General features: G+C 40.1%; 1 protein-coding gene across 1 annotated transcript; it reads left to right on the forward strand.

Moving 5' to 3' along the window:
- Positions 1-934: 934 nt before the first annotated feature.
- On the forward strand, positions 935-17,482 carry LOC143856570 (uncharacterized). Its single transcript, XM_077366834.1, has 4 exons — positions 935-2,265; positions 3,859-4,260; positions 4,858-5,060; positions 17,036-17,482. Exons 1-4 carry the CDS (start codon positions 1,875-1,877, stop codon positions 17,279-17,281), a joined length of 1,242 nt encoding a protein of 413 aa, XP_077222949.1. The 5' UTR covers positions 935-1,874; the 3' UTR covers positions 17,282-17,482.
- Positions 17,483-21,152: the final 3,670 nt, after the last annotated feature.

Below are 21,152 nucleotides of genomic sequence, written 5' to 3' on the forward strand. Positions count from 1 at the left end.
ACAAACAATTGGTGTAGAAAACATCAGGCTTCATTGTATCTTGGAGGCGAATTCATGGTTCCCTTGCACACTAATTCGCATCTTAAGGAAAGCGATTACGCGCCTTGAAACATCAATTTCCTTTTACATCTCAGCCAAGATTCATCCACAACGGATTTTTTTCACCAACAATTACCCTTGATACGAGAGTGAAAGATGGAGTCCCATTATCAAAACAAGGGAGTGTGTAGGTCATTTCCCACCTCCTCTTGCAGCACTCCCACCCCTTTTTTGGTATTTTCCAGAAAATGGGTGCCATTTCAACTCCTTCAATAGAGAAACAAAAACAAAAAAGTGACTCACTTTGAAATGCCGAGAGATAGGAGTGCAACTTGGGCCGGGCCCAACCCGAATCCGATCACCCGATTTTTGGTCGGGTCAAGTAGGGAAAAGCCAACCCGATTTAATTTCAGATTGGTTTAGGGTTGAGGCGTTGACAACCCGACCCAACATGAACCCAACCTCCGTCCTCTAATTTTATCTTGATTTTCTCCTTCCGTCCTTTAATTTTATCTTGATTTTCTTCGTGTTATTGTATTTTTCTGTTTGGCCCAATCTGAACCCAAACCAACCCAACACAACCCGATTTCTGGTAGATGGGTTGGCTTAGGTTAGGATTGAGAAATTTAGAGGCGGGTTGGGTTGGGATTGAGGGAATGCTATCTGAAGTTGGGTTATGGTGGGCCTCAACCCGATCTCGATCCAACTCGACCCAAGTTGCACCCTGACCGACAGAAAAAGCTTGGAAATATCATTCTCTGAGTCGCTTCTTAAAAAGATATTTTCGTAAATTCACTCTCTGACAATTTCCCTGTTTCAAATGTGTCTGACATATTTTCTGTTTAAGATGACAGTACGTCCCGCCTATTTCCTAGAGTTTCGTGCTTTTGAACAGAAAGAGGAGAGAGAAAATAAAAACAAACGAATAAATGGATTACTTTTTCTGAGAATGGGAAATTGGGAATTAATAGTCGCAGATTCCATGTTCTTATTTTTAGCATTTTGAATTTATTGTCTCTCACTTTTTAGCTTCCGAATCCTCTGTTTAGGTGGTGGGTTTTGCAGAGTATTCGGCCTTTACTGAAAGATTCACATTTTAGATTTCTAGGGTTTTATAAACCCATTTTTTTCTATTTCTTGTAGACTAAGTTGTCCTCGGATTTTGTGCTCTCTCGATTTCTTGGATTTCTAAGTTTTGAGAAATCTCTGGTTTTTTGGTTTGAGATACAGAAAAGTTTTTGCAGAGTTTTGGTATATTTTGAAAAGGGTTTCAGAGCTTTTTCTTCTGTTTTTTGGAAGAAAGATAATGAATTGAGTTTTTAAGGTTTTTATTGGCATTTTTTTTTACTATACCGAAGAGGGTTTTCTTGGTTTGTGCTTTTTTAGGGTTTTTTTTAATGAACATTGATTGAAAACTTTCTTTGGTTTCAGAAATCTCAATTTGTTAGGCAGGATGTGTACTTGAAGGATGAATATATACTTATTGGAGTGGTAGGGTTTCTAGGGTTTTAGAGATCTGATATTTCTGTAGAAAACATGCATTGTTTGGAGGAGTATTGTCATATAAGAAATTTTAGCTCACTGGGATTTTAAAGAGCTTTGTTTTGATCTCCCTAGATAGGCAAAAATCTGAGGTTTCTTTGTGGTTTATGATATTCAAGGGAGTTGTTTTTGTACCTATAACTCTATTAAGATCTCATGGATTTATTTCTGAAAAATGGTGCTTGTTCTTATTGGTAAAAAGCAATTGATTGACTTGCTCTAGATACTTTTTGAATATTAGAGCTGTGATTGATTTTTCTGGATAAAAAATTATTTGCTGATCAGAATTTCAGATGGAGTTCTTGAGAATGTTCAGGAACCCTGGTCATAATTTGAATGGGGAAAAAGAGGTAGAATCTAACCCGGCCGAGGAACCCAAAAATGAGAACAGAGATGCTTTGCCAAAAATAATTACTACTGATTCTGTGGGGGAATTTGAGGAAGATGATGATGATTTCATAACCAAGGAGGTAAAGAGGAGATTTAAAGAGCTGAGGAACAAAAGTTTCATGGTGTTGATTCCTGAAGAATCGTATCCCGAGGAGGAAACGAGTTCGAGTGAGTGGAGGGAATCAGAAGTGGAAGATGGGTATTTGGGGTGTGGATTTGAAAGTGTGTATGATAAGTACATTGAAAGGATGTTGTTCTTTGACAAGATGAGTGCTCAGTTGTTGGAAGAATCTGGTAAAATATGTTTAGTTTACGTGGCATTTTTCCATTTTTCAAATCGTATCTGTAGGATTTGTCATCAATTGTTAATTTGCTGGTTTCACCTCATCAGAAATGATAGTTTGCAGTTCTCCCTAAATGATATTGTGTTGATTTTCATCATAGCGTACTCGGCAATCATGGCATTTTTCCATTTTTCAAGTTGTTTCTGTAGGATTTGTCATCAATTGTTAATTTATTGGTTTTGCCTCATCAGAAATGATAACTTTCAGTTCTCCGCAAATGATGTTTTGCTATTTTTTATCATAATGTAGTCAGCAATCAGTGACATTTTTCCATTTTTCAAATTTTATCTGTATGATTTGTCATCAATTGTTAATTTGCTGGTTTCACCTCGTCAGAAAGGATAATTTGCTGTTCTTCCCAGATGGTATTATGTTAATTTTCATTAGACGCAAATGGTATTATGTTAATTTTCATTAGAATGTAGTCGGTATTATGTTAGTTTTCATTAGAATGTAGTCGGCAATACCTTTATGGCCCGTTTGGATACCTCCCATTTTGTATTTGGCTTTGGAATTGAGTTTTGAATACAAATAGAATAGACCCGGCAGCTCATGTAGAGGGAGACAGAGAGGGAAGGGGGTACTTCCTAGTGGAGGGGAGAGGTTGAGGAGCAAAGAGGGTGAAGGAAACTGCCACATCTGTGGATTTCCAATTTCTTATTTCCACGGCAAATTTAGAAATCTGATTTTTTTCACTGTCAGCTGCTGAATTAGAAATCCAAGAATTTGATCCCATCCAAATTACAATGCAAAAAGGGCTGCCAAATGTGAGAAATCCAAATCAAAATCTTCTCGGCATCCAAACGGGCCATTATAGGAACTGCCACTTGTTTTGAATTGCTCATTTTCTTGGCCACAGTTTTGTTGAAAAAACTTCTCTGAATTGTTTGAACTTTGAACCGAGAATAGTAATGAGGTTGGAAAATTTTCGTCGTTCATATATTTCAGCCATTCCTTCAGAAGGTTGTTCTTTCCTTGAGTGAATTTGGTTTCTGATTTCCTGGTTTGTGCAATCATGTAATGCTTACCAAAGTTTGCTTGAAAAAACATCTCTGAATTGTTTGAGCCAATAATAATAATAATGAGGTTGGACAATTTTCCATCATTCATATACTTTTTCTTTCCTTGAGGCCCTGTTTAGATTGCAAAAAAAAAACATTTCTGATTTTTTTCTTCCCATATTTTAGTGGGAAATAATATCATTATGGTTAATTTGGAGGAATATCATTATTAACTGAAGGTCCCTCTAAATAAGAATTGAATAGAGTCTGTTCAAGTAACTTTTCATCATGGGTAAAAAGGTAAGGGGATTTTACAAATATTTTCTTTCCATACTTTTCCACAAAATTCCAGCAATCTAAACAGGGCTTGAGTGAATTGTTTTTTTTTTTTTTTAAATTTCCCGGTTCCTGTAATCATGTAATTCTGACCAAAGTTTGCCATTTTCCCCACTCAACAGGTCCATGTTTGTATCTCTTGGTAACTGAAGATTTTTGTCCATGTTTGTATCTCTTGGTAACTTAAGATTTTCTCTTATTTATAGGCTCATGGAATCCTTCAACCCCATCACCAAAATCTGCATCCAAGAAACTTGCATCAACCCTCCGCAGCCTCTCTTTTAAGAAGCGAGAAGAACCACAGGATGTTCATGAGCCTCTCCACCCGCAGGATGAACCCTACCATGATCTTGAAACCGCCTATGTGGCACAGATTTCCTTAACTTGGGAAGCACTCCACTGCCAGTATACACAGTTGAGCCAAAAAATCTCCGCCCAACCTGAAAACCCCACTTGCTACAGCCATGCTGCTGAGCAGTTTCAGCAGTTCCAGGTTTTACTGCAGAGGTTCATCGAAAGTGAGCCCTTTGAGCTTGGAAATAGGGGGGAGATTTATGCTCGAACTAGAAATTCCTTGCCCAAGTTACTTCAGGTTCCGAGTATTCAAGGTAAATGCAATAACGCCCAAGAGATCATGTAACTTCTTTGTGATTTGTGAATATTTTTTTTCTAATTTCTGAACATTTAAATGCTCCAGTGACAGACTAACAGTCGGGGGCTAATTTTGGCCTTAAGTAGCTGAACCGAAAATCTTCTAGATATTTGCACTCGACATAAGAACGTCATGCGGATCTGCATTTTGGGTTATTTAGCTGGTTTTGAACACTTCTATCCGTTATTTGAAATGCTGCAATAAGATCAAGTCCTCCATTCATATTTTACCCTATCTACTTATATGCTTGGTGCTGTATGATATATATTGGTAAATAGGAATATTTTCCGAATTGGGTGCCTAGGCCTACTGTTATGGAGTTGTGTTTCTCAATCATCCATGTATTTGAATCCCCATCCAGAGCAATGGATAGTTTTTAATACCGATTTAAAATACATTTTGAAAATGTTTGTCCTTTCGCTGTTTGTTCAATATCACTTCGCTACTTATTAAAGTCGCCACACTTTTTATGTCAGTTGGGCGATCAGAGAAATATTTTCTGAAGAAGCATGTCAGATTCCGTATTTTATTTCGTCATTATGAACTCTGTCAGGTCTGGACCAGAAGGAAAAGGAAGAAGAAGATTCGGACAATCCAGTCCTTGCAGCCGACCTAATCCGGATAATTGAGAGCTCAATATTGACGTTCCACCTTTTTCTTAAGATTGACAAGAAGAAAACAGGTAGCATTCTGCATTTATTTGGAGGCAACCAGGCTTCAAGCTATCTTCAGCAGGTTCAGACCTCCCTTGACAAGGTACATTCAACCAAGTTATCGCACTAGCATAAACCTCTCCTCTTAATTTCAGCTGTCAATTTGCTAAGTCACTCTTTAATTTAGAAATGAGGATAAATATGCTAATGAGTATTTTCAAACCATGGAAACAACATTACTCTTAAACTAATCTTCGTCGTTGGAAGAAGATTCTCGGTTCCTCAGGGGATGAAATTGATCTAGACGAATTGAAGAGCGAGCTAAAGATGTATGGAAGGAGATGCACTTGAAAGGAGACCAAAGGGTTGAGAGAGTGTCTGTCTATTGAGCAAGGAACAAGTTGGGTGACTAGTTCTGTTCCAGATGCAAGTTTAAGTACTTCAAATAACAATCTTTTTTTTTGAATAAGGCAGATTTATATAAAAAACAGAACCGAGATGGTCCTGAACAAAGAGAAGAGAAAAAATTACAATAAGTCAAGGAGGAAGATAATCAAACCACTCTAAATCTGCCCTAAAAACTCCTCCCCTAGCTAGAGAATCTGCTTCAATATTGGCTGTTATCCTTACATGATCAAACACAATAGAAGAACCCTGAACCAGGTCCTCAATCTCCTCGAAAAAAGGCAAAAATCTCCAATGAGGGATCGCCTCACCCGAAAGCCAGCGAATTACATTTAAGGAATCCCCTTCCACTATGATTTTGTCAAAAGCCGATCTATCCAAATACTTGATCCCGCTATGAACAGCTCTGACCTCTGCTTCATTTGAGTCCGGTACTCCGATAGGTCCCGAGTAAGCCCAAAGAACTTCCCCCTTGTCATTTCTACATAAACCCCCAATTCCTGCTTCTCCAGGATTACCAAGAGACGAACCACCGAAGTTAAGCTTCATTAGCCCATCTGAAGGAGGATGCCAAGATTGGATGATTTTCACTTTGCTGACCCCTTCCTTACAGATGATTGCCCATCCTTCTCAAAGGTCAAAAGCTGAAACAAAACGAAACAAAGGGAGGCTCCTAGCCCACGATATAACAGCAGCTATCAGCTTTACATAAATCCAATAGGGTGACCTAGCCTCTCCTTCAAAAACTCGCGCATTCCTCTCTTTCCACAAGAACCACCAAGTAGCCACAAGGCACATCTTCCAGAGAGTCCTGCCTTTCTTTCTCCAAGGATTCCACTCCCAACTCCTAATGAAGTCAGCCATAGTTTTGGAACCCAACAAACCCAAAGCGAACGAAAATGAGACCCCAAATGTCTCTAGCTACCTTGCAATGGATGAAAAGGTGATCTATTGTTTCGCCATCAGATAAGCAGAGAGGACAGTGATCCACCAGCCACATTCCACGCTTCCTCAAAATATCCATTGCTGAATCAAGGTTACCTGGAACGCGGTTCGTTCCGGTATGCGGTACGGGTACGGGTACGGGGTACGATGGTAGTCCGGTACGCGGTACGATGAGGGTATATATATATATATATATAATTTCATATATTTCTACAAGAATGTCATTCCATAGTACACACCACACATTTAATACACAAAATATAAAAACCTCGTGTATGTCATACTTATTTTTTCAAAAAGAAAGTTCCCGTTGGAATATATGAATATCCTTCCATAGTCCATACTACATCCATTTAATAAAAAAATAAAAAAAACCTCATGTATACCCTACATATTTTTTTCAAAATAAAGATCTAGTTCCAATTCAACCCAAAATATATAAAATTTGTAGCTCTCTCCATCTCTCTTCTAGTCTATATGCATCTCTCTCTCTTTCTCTCCCGCGGGTCGCCGCGATTCATTATTTTTGGTGATCCGGATCGTTAGGGAACCATGTTTCGGATTGTGCGACCCCAGATCGCAGATCGGAGGGCGGATGGTGAATCCGGTAACTGTGGTCTGAATACGACCACTGCAAACAGACCACCTAAAGAAAGCAACTCTCGGCGAACAAAAGAACTTCCATATTGAGGAAGACAGAGGCTCAGCTATACTAAAAATCATGTGATGGTAAAAAGATTTAACTGAAAATAAGCCGAAGGGCTCCAAATCCATACTCGACTATCTGCTCCCGATTTCTTGAAGTAACAAGCTTCTATTAGAGACAGGAATCCTTGAAGATAATTTAATTCTCTATCAAAAAAGGCTCTTCTAAACTTGGGAGTCCAAACCACTTTCGCATTCACTCTTTCTAAGCAGTCCTTGACCCATGCCCCTTTCTGAGACGACACTATAAATTACTCTGGAAAAAGCTCCTTGAGAGGCACAGCCGAGCACCAAGGATCCAGCCAAAAACGAATCCTATCCCCCACATAGACCTTGAAACGAATGCCTTTCGTAAAAAAAACCTCCACCTTCAAAATATCCCTTCACACCGATACACCTTTGAATTTATAATTGTCAGTAGAGCACCAGTTTCCTTTCGTAAACCCATACTTCCAATAACTCTAACCCACAAAGAAGACTGTTCTTCGCCAAACCTCCAAAGCCACTTTCCCAATAGAGCATTGTTAAAACCTTGATCCCTCCTTTTGCTGGTCCATTTGGAATTTCTGATTCGGCTGAAGCGGAAGTAAGGGCAGCATATCAGGGGATTAAGCGTCTCAGTTTTGATTCTTATGATAGGACAATTGTGGAAGGAGACTCTTCAAATGTCATCGGTTGGTTATCGGGGAAAGTGGTTCCTCCGTGGAGATTCTTAAATTACTTTGAGGAAATTCATGATATTATTGCAGAATCATCCATGGTATGTAAGCATGTTCGTCGCGAAGCAAATGGGGAAGCGGACTCCCTCGCTAGATCTGGAGTTCTAAAAGAAGGGTTGAAGTGGTTCGATTTCCTTCCTCCGTGAGAAGTGTGCGATATTTTGATGTATTTCTGTTGTTTTGTTTTATTATTATTATGTATTTCTGTTGTTATCTCGGGTGGTCCATCTCGGCCCACCTTTTAATATATTATCATTTCAAAAAAAAAAAAACCTTGAACCCTCCTAAGACCCAATCCTCCATTTTTTATAGGGAGACAAACCGCACTCCATTTAACCAAAGGAATCCCTTTTGAAGAACTCGATCCTCCCCACAAAAATCTTCTCTGGATTTGCTCAATTCTCTGAGCTACACTTACAGGACATTTAAAAAGAGAAAGAAAATATATCGGAATATTTGATAAAACTGCCTTTATTAGAACCAGCCTACCACCTTTGGATACCAAGTTATGCTTCCAGGTGTCCAATCTCCGCTCAATTCTGTGAATAATGGGGATCCATAAATTTTTGTTTGGTCTTCCCACTCCTAGCGGAAGGCCAAGATAAGAGGCTGGTAGAAAATCTAAGGCACAACCCAGGATACCTGCAAAGGAGGAAGCGTCACACTCGGGAACGTTGATCGCATACAGCCTGGATTTCGCAAAATTAGATCTTTGGCCCGAGACTATCTCATAACACCTTAAGATTGCTTTAAGATTTAGAATCTGGGAGACAACCGGAGGGCAAAACAGGAGAGTATCGTCCGCAAATTGAAGAATCGATACTTCTACCCTATTGATGCCCTATTAGAAACCCTTCAAAGAGACCCAACTCACTTCCTTTCTTCATCAATCTGCAAAGGGATTCTGCTACAATCACAAAACGAAAAGGAGACAATGGGTCCCCCTGCCTCAAACCTCTAGTCGATTTGAAAAAACCTTTAGCAGAGCTGTTAATCAAAACAGAGAACCAAGCGGACACTAAACAATTTCTGATCTACCATCTCCATCGGCCACCAAAGCCCATTCGATCCAGCAGGTAATCTAAAGCTCCCCAGTCCACCCTGTCATAGGCCTTCTCCATATCAAGCTTGCATAGAATCCCTCCTTCCCCATTCCTTTTATAATAATCGATAGCTTCATTAGCAATCAATGAGCAATCAATAATTTGTCTGTTACTTATGAAAGCGCTTATTGATGGTAAAACCACTTTGAGGTGATCCGCCAAAACCTTGGCAAGAACTTTGTACAGGCTACACACCAAACTAATCGGACGAAAATCCGAAACTTTTGACGCCCCTTCGATCTTTGGAATTAGGAAAATAAAAGTAGCACCTGTCCCTTTGTCGAGAACTGCTCCCGCAAAAAATTCATGAAAAAATTTTAGTAAGTCAGATTTTACAGCTTCCCAACATAGTTGAAAAAAGGCCCAACAGAACCCATCTGGTCCAGGAGCTTTATCTTTCGCTAAAGAGAATAATGCTTTCATAATTTCCTCCTCAGAGAAAGGAATTTCCAGCCTAGTAGATTCCTCCAAGCTTAAACTATCAAATGGAATCTCTTGAGGAATTGGACAAAGCATCCCATCGGCTGAGTACAAAGACCTGTAAAAATCAATAATTTCCACACTAATCTTTTCCTTGTCCGACACACAGACCCCCTCCACCACTAAAGATTCAATCCTGTTTCTTCTCCTGCGGGCGCTAGCCATGGCATGGAAGTAGGCTGTGTTTTTGTTGCCCTCACACAACCACTTGACTCGAGATTTTTGACGCCAAGAAATTTCTTCGAGCAGCAGCAGCCCTTTATGTTCTTGGCTTAACCTTCCTCGTTCCTCATAGTCTTCTTCCGACGCCAGTCCACACTCTTCTAGGGCATTTAGCTCCAGGATCCGCTTCCTGCCATGGTCAAGCTCTTTCTTCTCCTTAGCCCACTGTTTCAATTTTGTCTTAAGGAATCTTAATTTTTTGCCAATGATTACATCAGCTGGACCTTCAAAGACACAATCAGACCACCATCTTACTAATCGTGCCTCCATAAGGGAATCTTCCAACCATGCTAACTCAAATCTAAAAGGAGCCGGACCCCATGACTCCATTTTAGGATCTAAGAGAATAGGGCAATGATCAGAAACTGAATGAGCTAATGAGCTAGAACTTTCTGATAGACCTCCGGAATTATTGCCAACCATTCTCCCGAAAGTAAGAATCTGTCGAGCTTGCTCCTGATCGATCCTCTGGCCCAAGTGAAAGATGCACCGCCCAACGGCAGATCCACCAGCTCATTGATCGTGATAAAGTCAGAAAAATCTCTCATACCTGTATTCTAGGAAGCATGGGTACTCTCCCGGGGCTCCTGCACCCGCACCTGACACGTATGGGGTGCGGGTACGTCCGGGTACGCCCCGGGTACGTACCCCATCTTTTTTTTAAAAAAAAACCCAGTTTTGGTGGTTGGGTGCGTGTCGAGTGCGCACCACGCGTACTCGACACGTCCTGCTTCTTCCTGCTGCTTCTCTTTCCTCTCCTGTTAAGTAAATGTCTTTACTATTTTATTGTCCATTTACTTAAGATTTACATGTAAATAACGGAATACCCCCCTTTTGGATTTATTAAAAATAGTTTCAACACCCAAATCTAAAAGGAAAAAAAGTCAACTCTCTAGTTTTAGTACAAAATTCAAAGAAAAATGGTCGGGTCAAAATTTTAACTTTCTTAACTTCCAAATGGTGGGGTATTTTTCAAATTTTAAAAATTCATAAAATCTATTTTGTCCAAACATTATTAAATCCCAAAAGTCCGGTAAAAAAAATCTCATAATTTGGTCTCTAAAAATTATTCATCTTGTCAGGCACTGGTCAACACATTGGTCACAGACTTTTTTTTCTAATGAATGATGTATTGATGCCTCATGTTATGAAATATGGAACTTAATCACTTATGAAATGAAGAGTAATATTAGAATTTTCCATTTTGGTGATGTTATTGTTATTTGATTGCTCTACAATTATTATTATTTTAATTTTTATAAATATATAATAAAATATTAAAATATATTATTATATTCGGCGTACCCGAACGTACCCGCACCCGGTTTTTTTGGCAAATCACGTACCTACGTACCCGTGTCGTGTCGTACCCGCACCCCGTACCCGCACCCGTGCTTCATAGCCTGTATTGACTCGCTGGCACCCTAACCGATCCCCTATTTCTAAAATTTCATTGAAATCTCCCCCGATGCACCATGGGTAAGAGCAGAGATTTCTCATCTTTGCCAATACCTCCCAAAAAAGACTTGTCAGCTGATAATGTAGGACCGTAGACTCCAGAGAATAACCAATCAGAATTGTCATTCGTCTTTCGGAGAGCTACTGAGAGAAAAAACTCCACACCATACATCCTTAATGACCCATTTAACCTTGTCCCAAGCCACCAGAATGCCCCCCGAAGCTCCTTTAGAAGCTAAGAAAGCAAAGTGCCACTCATTTTTGAACCCCATGCTTCTCATGTCTATTCTGCTAATGTGCGCCAACTTGGTTTCCTGAAGGCACACAACTTCAGGCCTCCAAATTTTAAGTAATTCTTTAATTTGGATTCTTTTCTTCTGGGAACCCAAACCATTAATATTCCAAGATAAGATCTTCATTAAAAACCTTAAACAGAGGTAATCTTCCCCGCCCTCACACCGAAGGCTCTCCCTTTTTTCTTTGTGTTAGGGCCTTTACTGAGCGACCCTGAATCATAATTGATATTAGATTTTAATCTTACCAGCTCTCTTTCCTTCCTTTTCAAATTTGCTTCAGAATGGGTATTTGAACTTGTAACACCCCCAACCTCCCTGAGCTTAGCCTCCTTGATACTAGATCTGTATTCCTCTTCAAGTCCCGTAAAAACTAAGCCCAGATTATTACTAATTTGCAAAGTGTGATCAACCATCAGATCAACAACATCCTTATGAGAGCCAGACCCAAAAACGTTCTCAGACAAAACAGGAGAAAGCTCTGAAACGATAGCAGTAAAAAGGACACCGCCTTGCTACACCACCTCGTAGAAGAGAGATGAGAGAATCTTCCGAGCGATACCCTTACGAGGAATCGAAGAGGATGCTCCCTAGCGCAGCCAGAGAAACAATTCACCAGCCCTCCAAGACCACTGTAATCAATCAACACCTTTTTGTAACCCAAAAAGCAAAGAAGGAATGTACTGCCAACAGGAAGAATAAAATTTGAAACCCTGAGCTCGCATCGATTCTCCACCAGACTACTCCGCCTCAGTCCTTCCCCCTCAAGCGCCTCTTCTATCTCGAAGTTCAATCTAGTTCGAAAAACACCCGCTAGAGTTAATTCATGAAAACACCTCTGAGCCATGGATCCCTTCAAGGAAGAAGGAGAACCATATGAGAAATCCTCCCCACAGACGGCTAGCTGCAAATGTTCTGCTGGAGATCCATAGGTTCGATCCCGGATTCTATCGAGAATAATAGACTGGGAAGGGCTCGAACCTTTTTCTAAGGTAAAATGAGAGAATATTAGGCCCACTTGCACACTCCGGATGAGACCATGCGCAAGGCCTATCAAAATCGACTGAAGAAAAAGAGGCCTTAGGCTCCTCTGGACTTTTAGGGCCCACAGATGAAATATCTAGAGGGCCTACTGGTGAAATATCTTCTCTTCCAGGAATATCTAGAGGGCCCACTAATGACACCTCAAAAACCGAGCCTCGAGATGCATCCCGACTAGTCGTTGCGGATAAGGCAGAGATAATATCATAAAAGCTGTTTACCAGAAAAGTGGGCCCCTCTCCTGATGAGACGTCACTGACAGGACCACACATACTCCTCCATCTGTAGCCTTCTGGGGATCCGGATTTTTGAATTTCAAAACTTCCGCCAACTGTAGCACCACTATCCTGCGCCCCATGCAGCGCACGGTAGTCTTGATTCGTAATGTCCGCCGGTTCCACCTCCCCTTCCTCCCTATCGGTGATCTCCGGCTCAACCGTCGAGGGAGATTCTTCTTGACTGGCATTGAATACTTCGTTATCCATATTAAAAGGATTTTCACCTGCTTCATCTGCATAAACCCCTTCAATATCAGATTTAAAGGAGACCCACCTCTCGTCATTCCTAGCCAATCTTTCAGCCGCAGAAATTTCAGAGACTTTTATAGCACTCTTCTTCTTCATCTCTTTCTCTTGAAGCTAGAATCCACCTGAGAGCCCCATCAATAGAACTGTGAATGGAGAGCTCTTTACCAGGAATGCCTTCGGACAAAATCAGCATTCGCCCCGCCTCATAACCATTTCCTGCGAAGCAAGACGAGTCAACCTCCATCACCTTACCTATTTTTCCCTCTATTCGACGAAAGTTGTCTGCGCACCAAGCTTCGGGCGGAACTCCTTCTATCTTCCACCAGTATGGATTCCCTGCCTTAGGAAATTTTGCATCCCACAACAAAAGTTCCTCAAGAGGAGAATTAACTGCAAGGTTCCAATCCCTAATTAATTGAAACCTGTTAATGCCCGAGGAAATGGAGATTTGAATTTCCAGCGTTGCAATTTTATAAACCACTACCTCTACCCAAAACTACTATTTCGAGAAAGCCAGGCCTCCATCGCCTCCAAATTGCCGTCCCATCCCTCCCTCATCTTCCCCCATAAACCTAGATCTGCATTGCTAATAGACTTCAAAGGAACCACTTCGATACTGAATGCTATACCTTCCGAAGTAGCAGGAAGGATTTTCTCCACTCTAGATCTCCCTACATCAACCTCTATTGGAATAGAAACAGGCACCCTTCTCATCATCACTTCTGATTGCACTGGGAAATTGAAATCCAAACTCGACCAAAACTAGTTACATTTCCAGCATCTGACCCTCTTTCTGAAGTTTCTGAAAGCACATTTACAACACCTCCAGTCTCCCAGAGCCCCATCCTTTCTTCTTTTGGAAACACTTTCAACTCTTCTCCCAGATTTGCTTTTCACTGGAAACCAATCTGCCCCCTCATCTTGTTGGGACCTATTTCCCATCCCAGTATCAGATACAGGGCCAAGCGGTATCATATTGGCTCCTGAAGCTACAGAGTTTCCTCCTTCTGCAAAACTCCTTCAATCCCCTAGAGGAGTCAAGTTTGCCCCACTAGCCCATCGAGGTCGAACACCCACTGCTCCACTTACACCGATTGAGGCCCCCAGAGGGACTCTATTGGCTCCACTCATAGAGAACAAGCCTCACAAAAACCTCCTCATTTCAGAAAAATGTGCAGGTCACTAGACAGGATTAATCCACCAGACTCCGATTCCGATACCCACGATGACACAGAAATGGAAAATGACACCGAAACTGAAGATACGGAAGTAGAAGAAGCAGAAAAAACAGATGAAGAATACGATGAGCCCTACGTGTACAACGTAGAAACCTCTACATCAGAAACTTCAGTAACAGGATCGGAGAGGGAAGAGTTCGAGACTGAAATGGAGAGAACTAGGGAAGGTGACCAAGCTACTACGGCTAGCCTGAGAAGGACTCCCACTCCAAATCCACCCAACTCCGAATCTCTCCGAAGCGCTTACCAGCCACCCATCAATCGCCAGAGAAGAAGATCACCGCGGCCACCAAATCCCATGGCATTTATAGATTTATCCACTGATTCTTCCTCGGATTAAATCTTAACACGAAGCCCCAACTAGATTTCGCCAGAGAAAGAACACGCCGGAGAACTTACCGGAAGCTCAGTCTAGGAAGAGAGTTCTCTTTTTGAAACCATAAAAGAGTCATCACTTTTACTTCATTTGAATCACATCACTTCAAATATCAATCTATTTGCAGATCTTGTGGGAAATGCAGGTCAGTAGGGGATTGTGAATGAGTGGCATCTTCAACTGGCCATAGATCTGAGCCTGGGAAGTTCTATACTGTTGTTTGATCTTTTTTATAAGGCCTTCAAATGTGTAGCCCGGGGTGAGTTGCGGATTGAGGTCGGGAGGCATCCTCGCCTGTCCTATGCGAGAGGATGCCAGAGGTAGTTTCTTTCTTGGTCTAGGTGAGAGAGATGGGGGATACCTATGGTGATTCCAGATTATGGATGCAAACCTAGATCAAACCACAAATGCAACATAAAAAATAAAGCAGAAATACATAACAAAATAAGATCCATGTGGTTCGCCCGTGTGCCAAACTCTACCGAGGTGGGAATATTTCCACTACCTTTGAGATTTAAGGTTGCATGCTTTTCTCCGCCTCATCAGTCAGAATCCAAAATTGTAACTGTTTCAAATAATCAAGCTCCTCAGAAAAACTAAACGTCCCGTACATTTCGGAAGTACCACCTATAACAGGGTAAACCTATTGGTTGAGGGCTCTGCATTCAAACTCCAAACCGGGGCTGCTACCCTCGATGACCCTCAGCCGGGGCATCGTCCCAGACTCCTCCACTTGGGGTAGTACTTCAATTCCTTTAATTACTCAGCCAATAAAATACCATACATACCTCAATGAGTTTCAAATCCGGTGTAGGTTCTTGAAGGATGGTTACAAAGGGGCTGGAACCTGGAGCAAAGGATAAAGATGTGGCCAGTCGAAAACAAGTAGGTGTTGATCTCGATTTCGCTGGTAGATGCTTCTTGGGTAGTGATATGTTGAAATGGTGTCCGGGTCTACTGGATATCACAGGTGGATTTGACAATGGGATCTATTCCACCATTTCAATCTAGGGTTGTTTTGGTGACTAGAGTGGCTTTGATCATTTCAGATTCCTTGCCTTTGGAGATGCCTGACTATGCCCGCTATTAAGCACCCTTTTTTACGTTATTTTTTTCTTAATAACCTCGTTGATTATGTTGTTCTCTCTATTATATTCATCATCATACAAAAAAGAAAAAAGGACGGTAGTGAATAATTTAGTCCGCAGAGGTTCTTTGAGGCATATGAAAACAATTTGGCTTTTTTTAGGGGCAGCTTTAATTCCTTATAATATACGAAGTATATGATTTATCAATTGTATGTTATTAGGACATTTTATGCCATAAAATATTTTTGTGTCAGGATGTTCATTGGGAACTTGTATGTTAAACGCACATAGTTACATGTCCAATGTAAAACTCTCCACTTGTTATTTATGTAGTTCTAAACTTTTAATTTTATATATTTATGTAGATTTGTTCATATATCGATAGTTGCATATATTTATCTAGAATAGTACTTAAATGGGTGACCTCTTAAGAATTCCTCAGGTTGCACCCCTCTTTTGTTTTCCCTGGTTTAAGCACAAGGAAAATATTTGGTAATAGGTTTGCTTCAATAGAATGTCTTCAAGAAAATAGCAAAGGGTTTATCATTCACCATTTTATTCGGCTAGAGATACATGCCTGCATTGGTACTGTCATCACTTACGTACTGATGGCCGCACTACATTGCACATGTCCATTCAGGGTAAAGATGTTAGGGATGCCATCTTATTTTTTTTTTATGGGTAAGCTGGGGTTAGGCAGACCCCTACCAGATATATTAAAATAAGATAAGGATACAACATTAAGAGCGAAGGACCAGCCCCTGATCCAAAACAGAGGGCAAATCAAGAGCAAGATAGCTCAAAAACACAAAGCAAATAAGAAGCAAAGAAAAAACAGCTCCCAAAGAGTCTTCAACAAGGGAGAGAACAAAAAAGAAGAAGGGCGGCAACATAGCAACAGAGGAATCAAGCACCAAACTGACCCAACCAAAACAAGGGGGAATATCCCAACCCAACACCGCCCAAGACTATCCTGGAATGAGACCCTTAAAAGGGGGGGGGGTCTTATTCCAGGAGTTGAGTTTGTGGATGGGTGGGTTTTTCCTTTCTTTTTTTTGAAACAATTTGCCAGGGATTCTCATTGGGGGAATTTGGCAAAGAAGAATGTGCTCTATCTAAACTGGAACTGCCCTTTGGTGTCTTTGAAATGCTTGAGGCTTCAGGGGGGGACTTCCAATAGGGATGCCATCTTATTGGAAGCTAATCTCCTATTATTGAAATTATTGAGGATGGCAAAATATATACGAGTGTAAAACCTTATGTTTTGTTAGTTTCTAAATCACGTCGGCATCCCTTTCAACGTCAAGCTTACCCATAAAATAATAGAAAAAAGGAAGGTATATATGCACTTAGCACTTAACAAATACATGCATGTCAGCATATGTCCATGTTTTCATGAGCAGGTCTATATATGTATCAGTTTTATGTTTAATTATCATTGATGGGAAATTGGGAATCTCCTGTGTTTTGAACAACAGAAAGAGATCAAACTGAAGGAACTGTGTAGAAAGAAGAAAGGGTGGAAGAAGAAATCGTGGCCTTCAACTCCAGAGGAAATTGAGCTGCTATTTGGCCTCATTGACATTAAAGTGGTGATGAGGGTTCTGAGAATGGCGAGGATTAATAAAGAGCAGTTACTCTGGTGTGAAGAGAAGATGAGCAAGCTCAATATATCTGAGAAAAAGCTGCAGAGAGATGGGTCCCCAGTCCTGTTCCCATGTTGAATGGTAATCACTGCCTTTTAGTAAGGATATCTTCCTCTTAAAATAGAGTAATCATTATATAGGTAGATGTTTTTAGATAGATACATATACATATTGTTCACACCAATCCATGTTAATGGCAGATAGTGGGACAATTTTGTGGATGTCTGCTATTTCACCCACCTTAATTCAGACATTTATTTAGTGTAGCTTTGAAGAGTATGTACATTTGATTTTGAGAGAGAGAGAGAGAGAGAGAGAGAGGATAACTTGCTTAAGTTTGGTCTATTTTAGTTGCTGTACTATAGAAGGCACTGTTTTGGATTGCAGGAATTTTCTAGAAAAGTTTGGAAAGGAAACATATTTATAAAATTTCTAACCTTTTAAACAAGAAAAAAGGTAACTTGAACCAACCCTATTCAATTTTTATTTACAAGGACCTTCAGTTTGTGATGATATTACTCTAAATTAATCTTAATCAATTCACTCTAAATTGTGGAAAGAAAAAAGTTTCTCATCTGAAATGCTTTTCTTGCAATCCAAATTAATAAGGATCAAATTAAACCCATATATACAGTTTGAGGGACATGTGGGGTTTAATCAGAGCCATTGATCTTGTAGACGATCATGATCCCATGTTAAACGAACATCCCATCCGTTTAATTAAGGCATACTAGTAAAACCAATGCTTTTAGTATCTTGGAAGGACCCTAAACAAGGGCTATGATCAACCCATCAAGGTGGGGGCAGCTAAAGGCAATGGGCTGCATCAAAGATTCCAGTCATTTCCACGTGGCAAAATGCTGGTCTACTTTCTACACGGTTCTAAAAAGAGAGAATTTATATGATGGGTGGCCGTGAAAACATGTGAAGTCCAAAAAAGTAGGTACGGCCCACTTTTTTTTATATGATCCAAACAGTTCAACTGTTTGGGCACAATGTAAATGGGTTGATTCTAACCCTCTGATCTGAACTGATCTGAATATGTAGTGCCCGAAAAATCATTTACGGAATCTTCTAAAGATCGGCAAGATGCAGATCAATCTAGCGGGATTAAGGGATCGAAGACGGAAGAGAGAAACACCTTCTCTATACTAAACTTATTCCAGACCCCAGTTATGCAAAAAAAAAGCAACATTTCTTTCTCTTTCTTTGAAGTCATTTCAGTCGTTTACTACCTTGCGTCCTTCACTTTTTAGTCAGTTAAGTCTGTTAGCGATCGGCTAAGCCTATGGAAATGATTTTTGGGGCACAACCTATTTACGTTGTGCTCAAACAGATGACGGTTTGGATCATACCCACTTTTTTTAAACTTCACGTGTTTTCACGGCCACCCATCATATAAATTCTCCGAAAAAGATAACTGAAAACACTTTCAAAACGGGATTCCGTGTAGAAAATAAAAACGGGACTGTTGTGACCGTTGATTTGACTTTTACAAAACGAATTCCCGTTTTCGTAGCAGTGCCCTTATTTATTGCTTTTCAAGACGATAATGCCAATGAAAACCAATATTTTGTCTCTAGCAGATTGGTCCCACATCGGAGAGAAACTAAATGCAAAATACTATTTTATATTCAGTGTTGAACGATTCCTGATAACGAGCTCAGTGGCACGAGCACTACTGTGTAACACCAGGGTTGGGCCGAGTCTTGCTAACTGAACCGCCCGTTCCAAGTCACGAGTCGACTCCTCTGACTAGGGCGAAAATCTCAGCTTCCCCTCCCTCCTCAGCCTTGGATTCAGTAGGATCTTTTTGTCCTTTTCTGCCAGCAGATTTTGTCTTATTCATGTTACTCCTCTCACATTTTGGGTCCCACTTGGGGATCGATAGGTGCAACTGAGAACGTTGATTTTGGACAAAATTATCAGATGACTCCTGTCTAAGATAAAGTATTACAAAAATCAACAATTTAGATGTGGCTACTGAGATTTGCACTATCATGTTTTAATAATTGCACTAACTCACTTTGTATTTTCTTTTTCAAAGTAAAAGTTTTTGAAAATTCTGAGGACCTTTTCCAGTTAGTTATATAGTTAAAGACAAGGTGTGTTGGTGAAATTATCAAAATGTGGTAGTGCAAATAGCAGGGGTCATTCTTGGCAGAAATCTAAATGACCCTTGATCAAAGAGCTTACATCATTTGATCATGCCATCTTGAAGTTGTTTTTAGACCGTTGATTTCTGAATACTTCAATCTACGACTGAGATCTCTGTTCGGCATCTGACCTGTACCCATTGGGCTGCCAACGATCATGATCTTCTTAATCGGATCATTCTAGCCTCGTTTAGGGTTTTACCAAGAAAGATAAACTGTTGATTTTGTAGTCTTATATCTTAGGGTTGGCACCCCGGACAAAGATTGTGTGGGTTCCCCTAGGATGTTCTACATTTTTATTTTTTAACTCTCTCTCTCTCTCAGGTCTGAGCCACCCTCTTCTCTATTTCACCCACCTTAATTCAGAAATTTATTTAGTTTAGCTATGAAGAGTATGATGTACATTTGATTTTTAGAGAGATATGAAAATCCAAGTTGCTTAAGGTTGGTCTATTTTTGTTGCTGCACAATAAGGCACTGTTTGGATTGCTGGAATTTTCTAGAAAAGTTTGGAAAGGAAAAATATTTATAAAATTTTTTACTTTTTAAACAAGAAAAAGATAAACTTGAACCAACCCTATTCAATTTCTATTTACAAAGACCTTCAATTTGTGATGAAATTACTCTAAATTAATCTTTATTATATCAATTCCCTCTAAATTGTGGAAAGAAAAAAACTTCCTAAGAATTTTTTTTTTCATCAGAAATGTTTTTGTTGCAATACAAGCAGGGCCTAAAGGAAAGAGGAAATATTACCTAAATCTACTTAATATTGAAGTTAATTTCCATATCTGACTGCCAGATAACTAAAAAGAACACTAGTATGAATTTGGTCATCTGAACATATGTTTAGAATCAGTTGTGAGCTTGGTTTTAGGGTAAATGCTCGGGATTAAATTAAACCCGTATGGTTTGAAGGACATGTGGGTTTAATCAGAGCCCTTGATCTTGTAGATAATCATGATCCCATGTCAAACGAACATCCCATCCGTTTAATTAAGGCTTACTAAAACCATGGTTTTAAATTTCGACCGAAATAACCCAAAACCGAAACTGTCATTTATTTCGACCGAAATTTCGGTTTTTCTGAAATTTGACCCAAAAATCTGTTTTTTTAAATATTAATTTAATATTTCACCAAAATTTCGGCCGAAATTTAATATTGAATAAAATATTGAATTTGGGTTTTGTACCAGATTTCGACCGAAATTTCGAAATTTCAGGGTCCGAAACTGGTACCGAAACCGAAATTTTAAACCTTGACTAAAACCAATGCTTTTAGTATCTTGGAGGAACCTTAAACAAGGGCTATGATCATCCCATCAAGGTGCGGGCAGCTAAGGGCAATGGACTGCATCAAAGATTCCAGTCATGTCCACGAGGCAACATGCTGGTCTATTCAGTGGCTGTCGATTTGAATCGCTTTTATGGGGATTTGAGCTATTTATTTTGTCATTTAGTGTACGTGGCACCATTGAATGATGCCCGTTTTTTTTTTTTTTTTCACAAAACGAACTCCCATTTTCCTAGCAGTGCCCGTATTTATTGCTTTTCACGATGATAATGCGAGTGACCAGCCAGATTAATCCCACATCGGAGAGAAACTAAATTGACAAGAGAAATTATATGATGCCCGCCGTCAAAATGTAAAGGGCGTAAGGAGACAAAACCTACTGCGTTGGTTTTAGAACCAAGGAAAAGTAAAAAACTGTGCTTTCCCTTGGATTAAAAATCAAATGAGAGAGGGTTTGTCTCTTTCCGCCCTTTATTTTGACGGTCGGGCATCATATAAT

This window comes from Tasmannia lanceolata, unplaced genomic scaffold (assembly GCF_043159265.1).
Source record: "Tasmannia lanceolata isolate RefF3 unplaced genomic scaffold, GAP_Taslan_0.1 ptg000023l, whole genome shotgun sequence".
NCBI lineage: Eukaryota > Viridiplantae > Streptophyta > Magnoliopsida > Canellales > Winteraceae > Tasmannia > Tasmannia lanceolata.

Bases quoted from the DNA above. Each gene is read 5' to 3' on its own strand.
- LOC143856570 (XM_077366834.1), top strand. From the start codon at position 1,875: ATGGAGTTCTTGAGAATGTTCAGGAACCCTGGTCATAATTTGAATGGG. The intron at 2,266-3,858 runs GTAAAATATGTT...TCTTATTTATAG, and splicing joins TCAGTTGTTGGAAGAATCTG to GCTCATGGAATCCTTCAACC. The intron at 4,261-4,857 runs GTAAATGCAATA...GAACTCTGTCAG, and splicing joins TCAGGTTCCGAGTATTCAAG to GTCTGGACCAGAAGGAAAAG.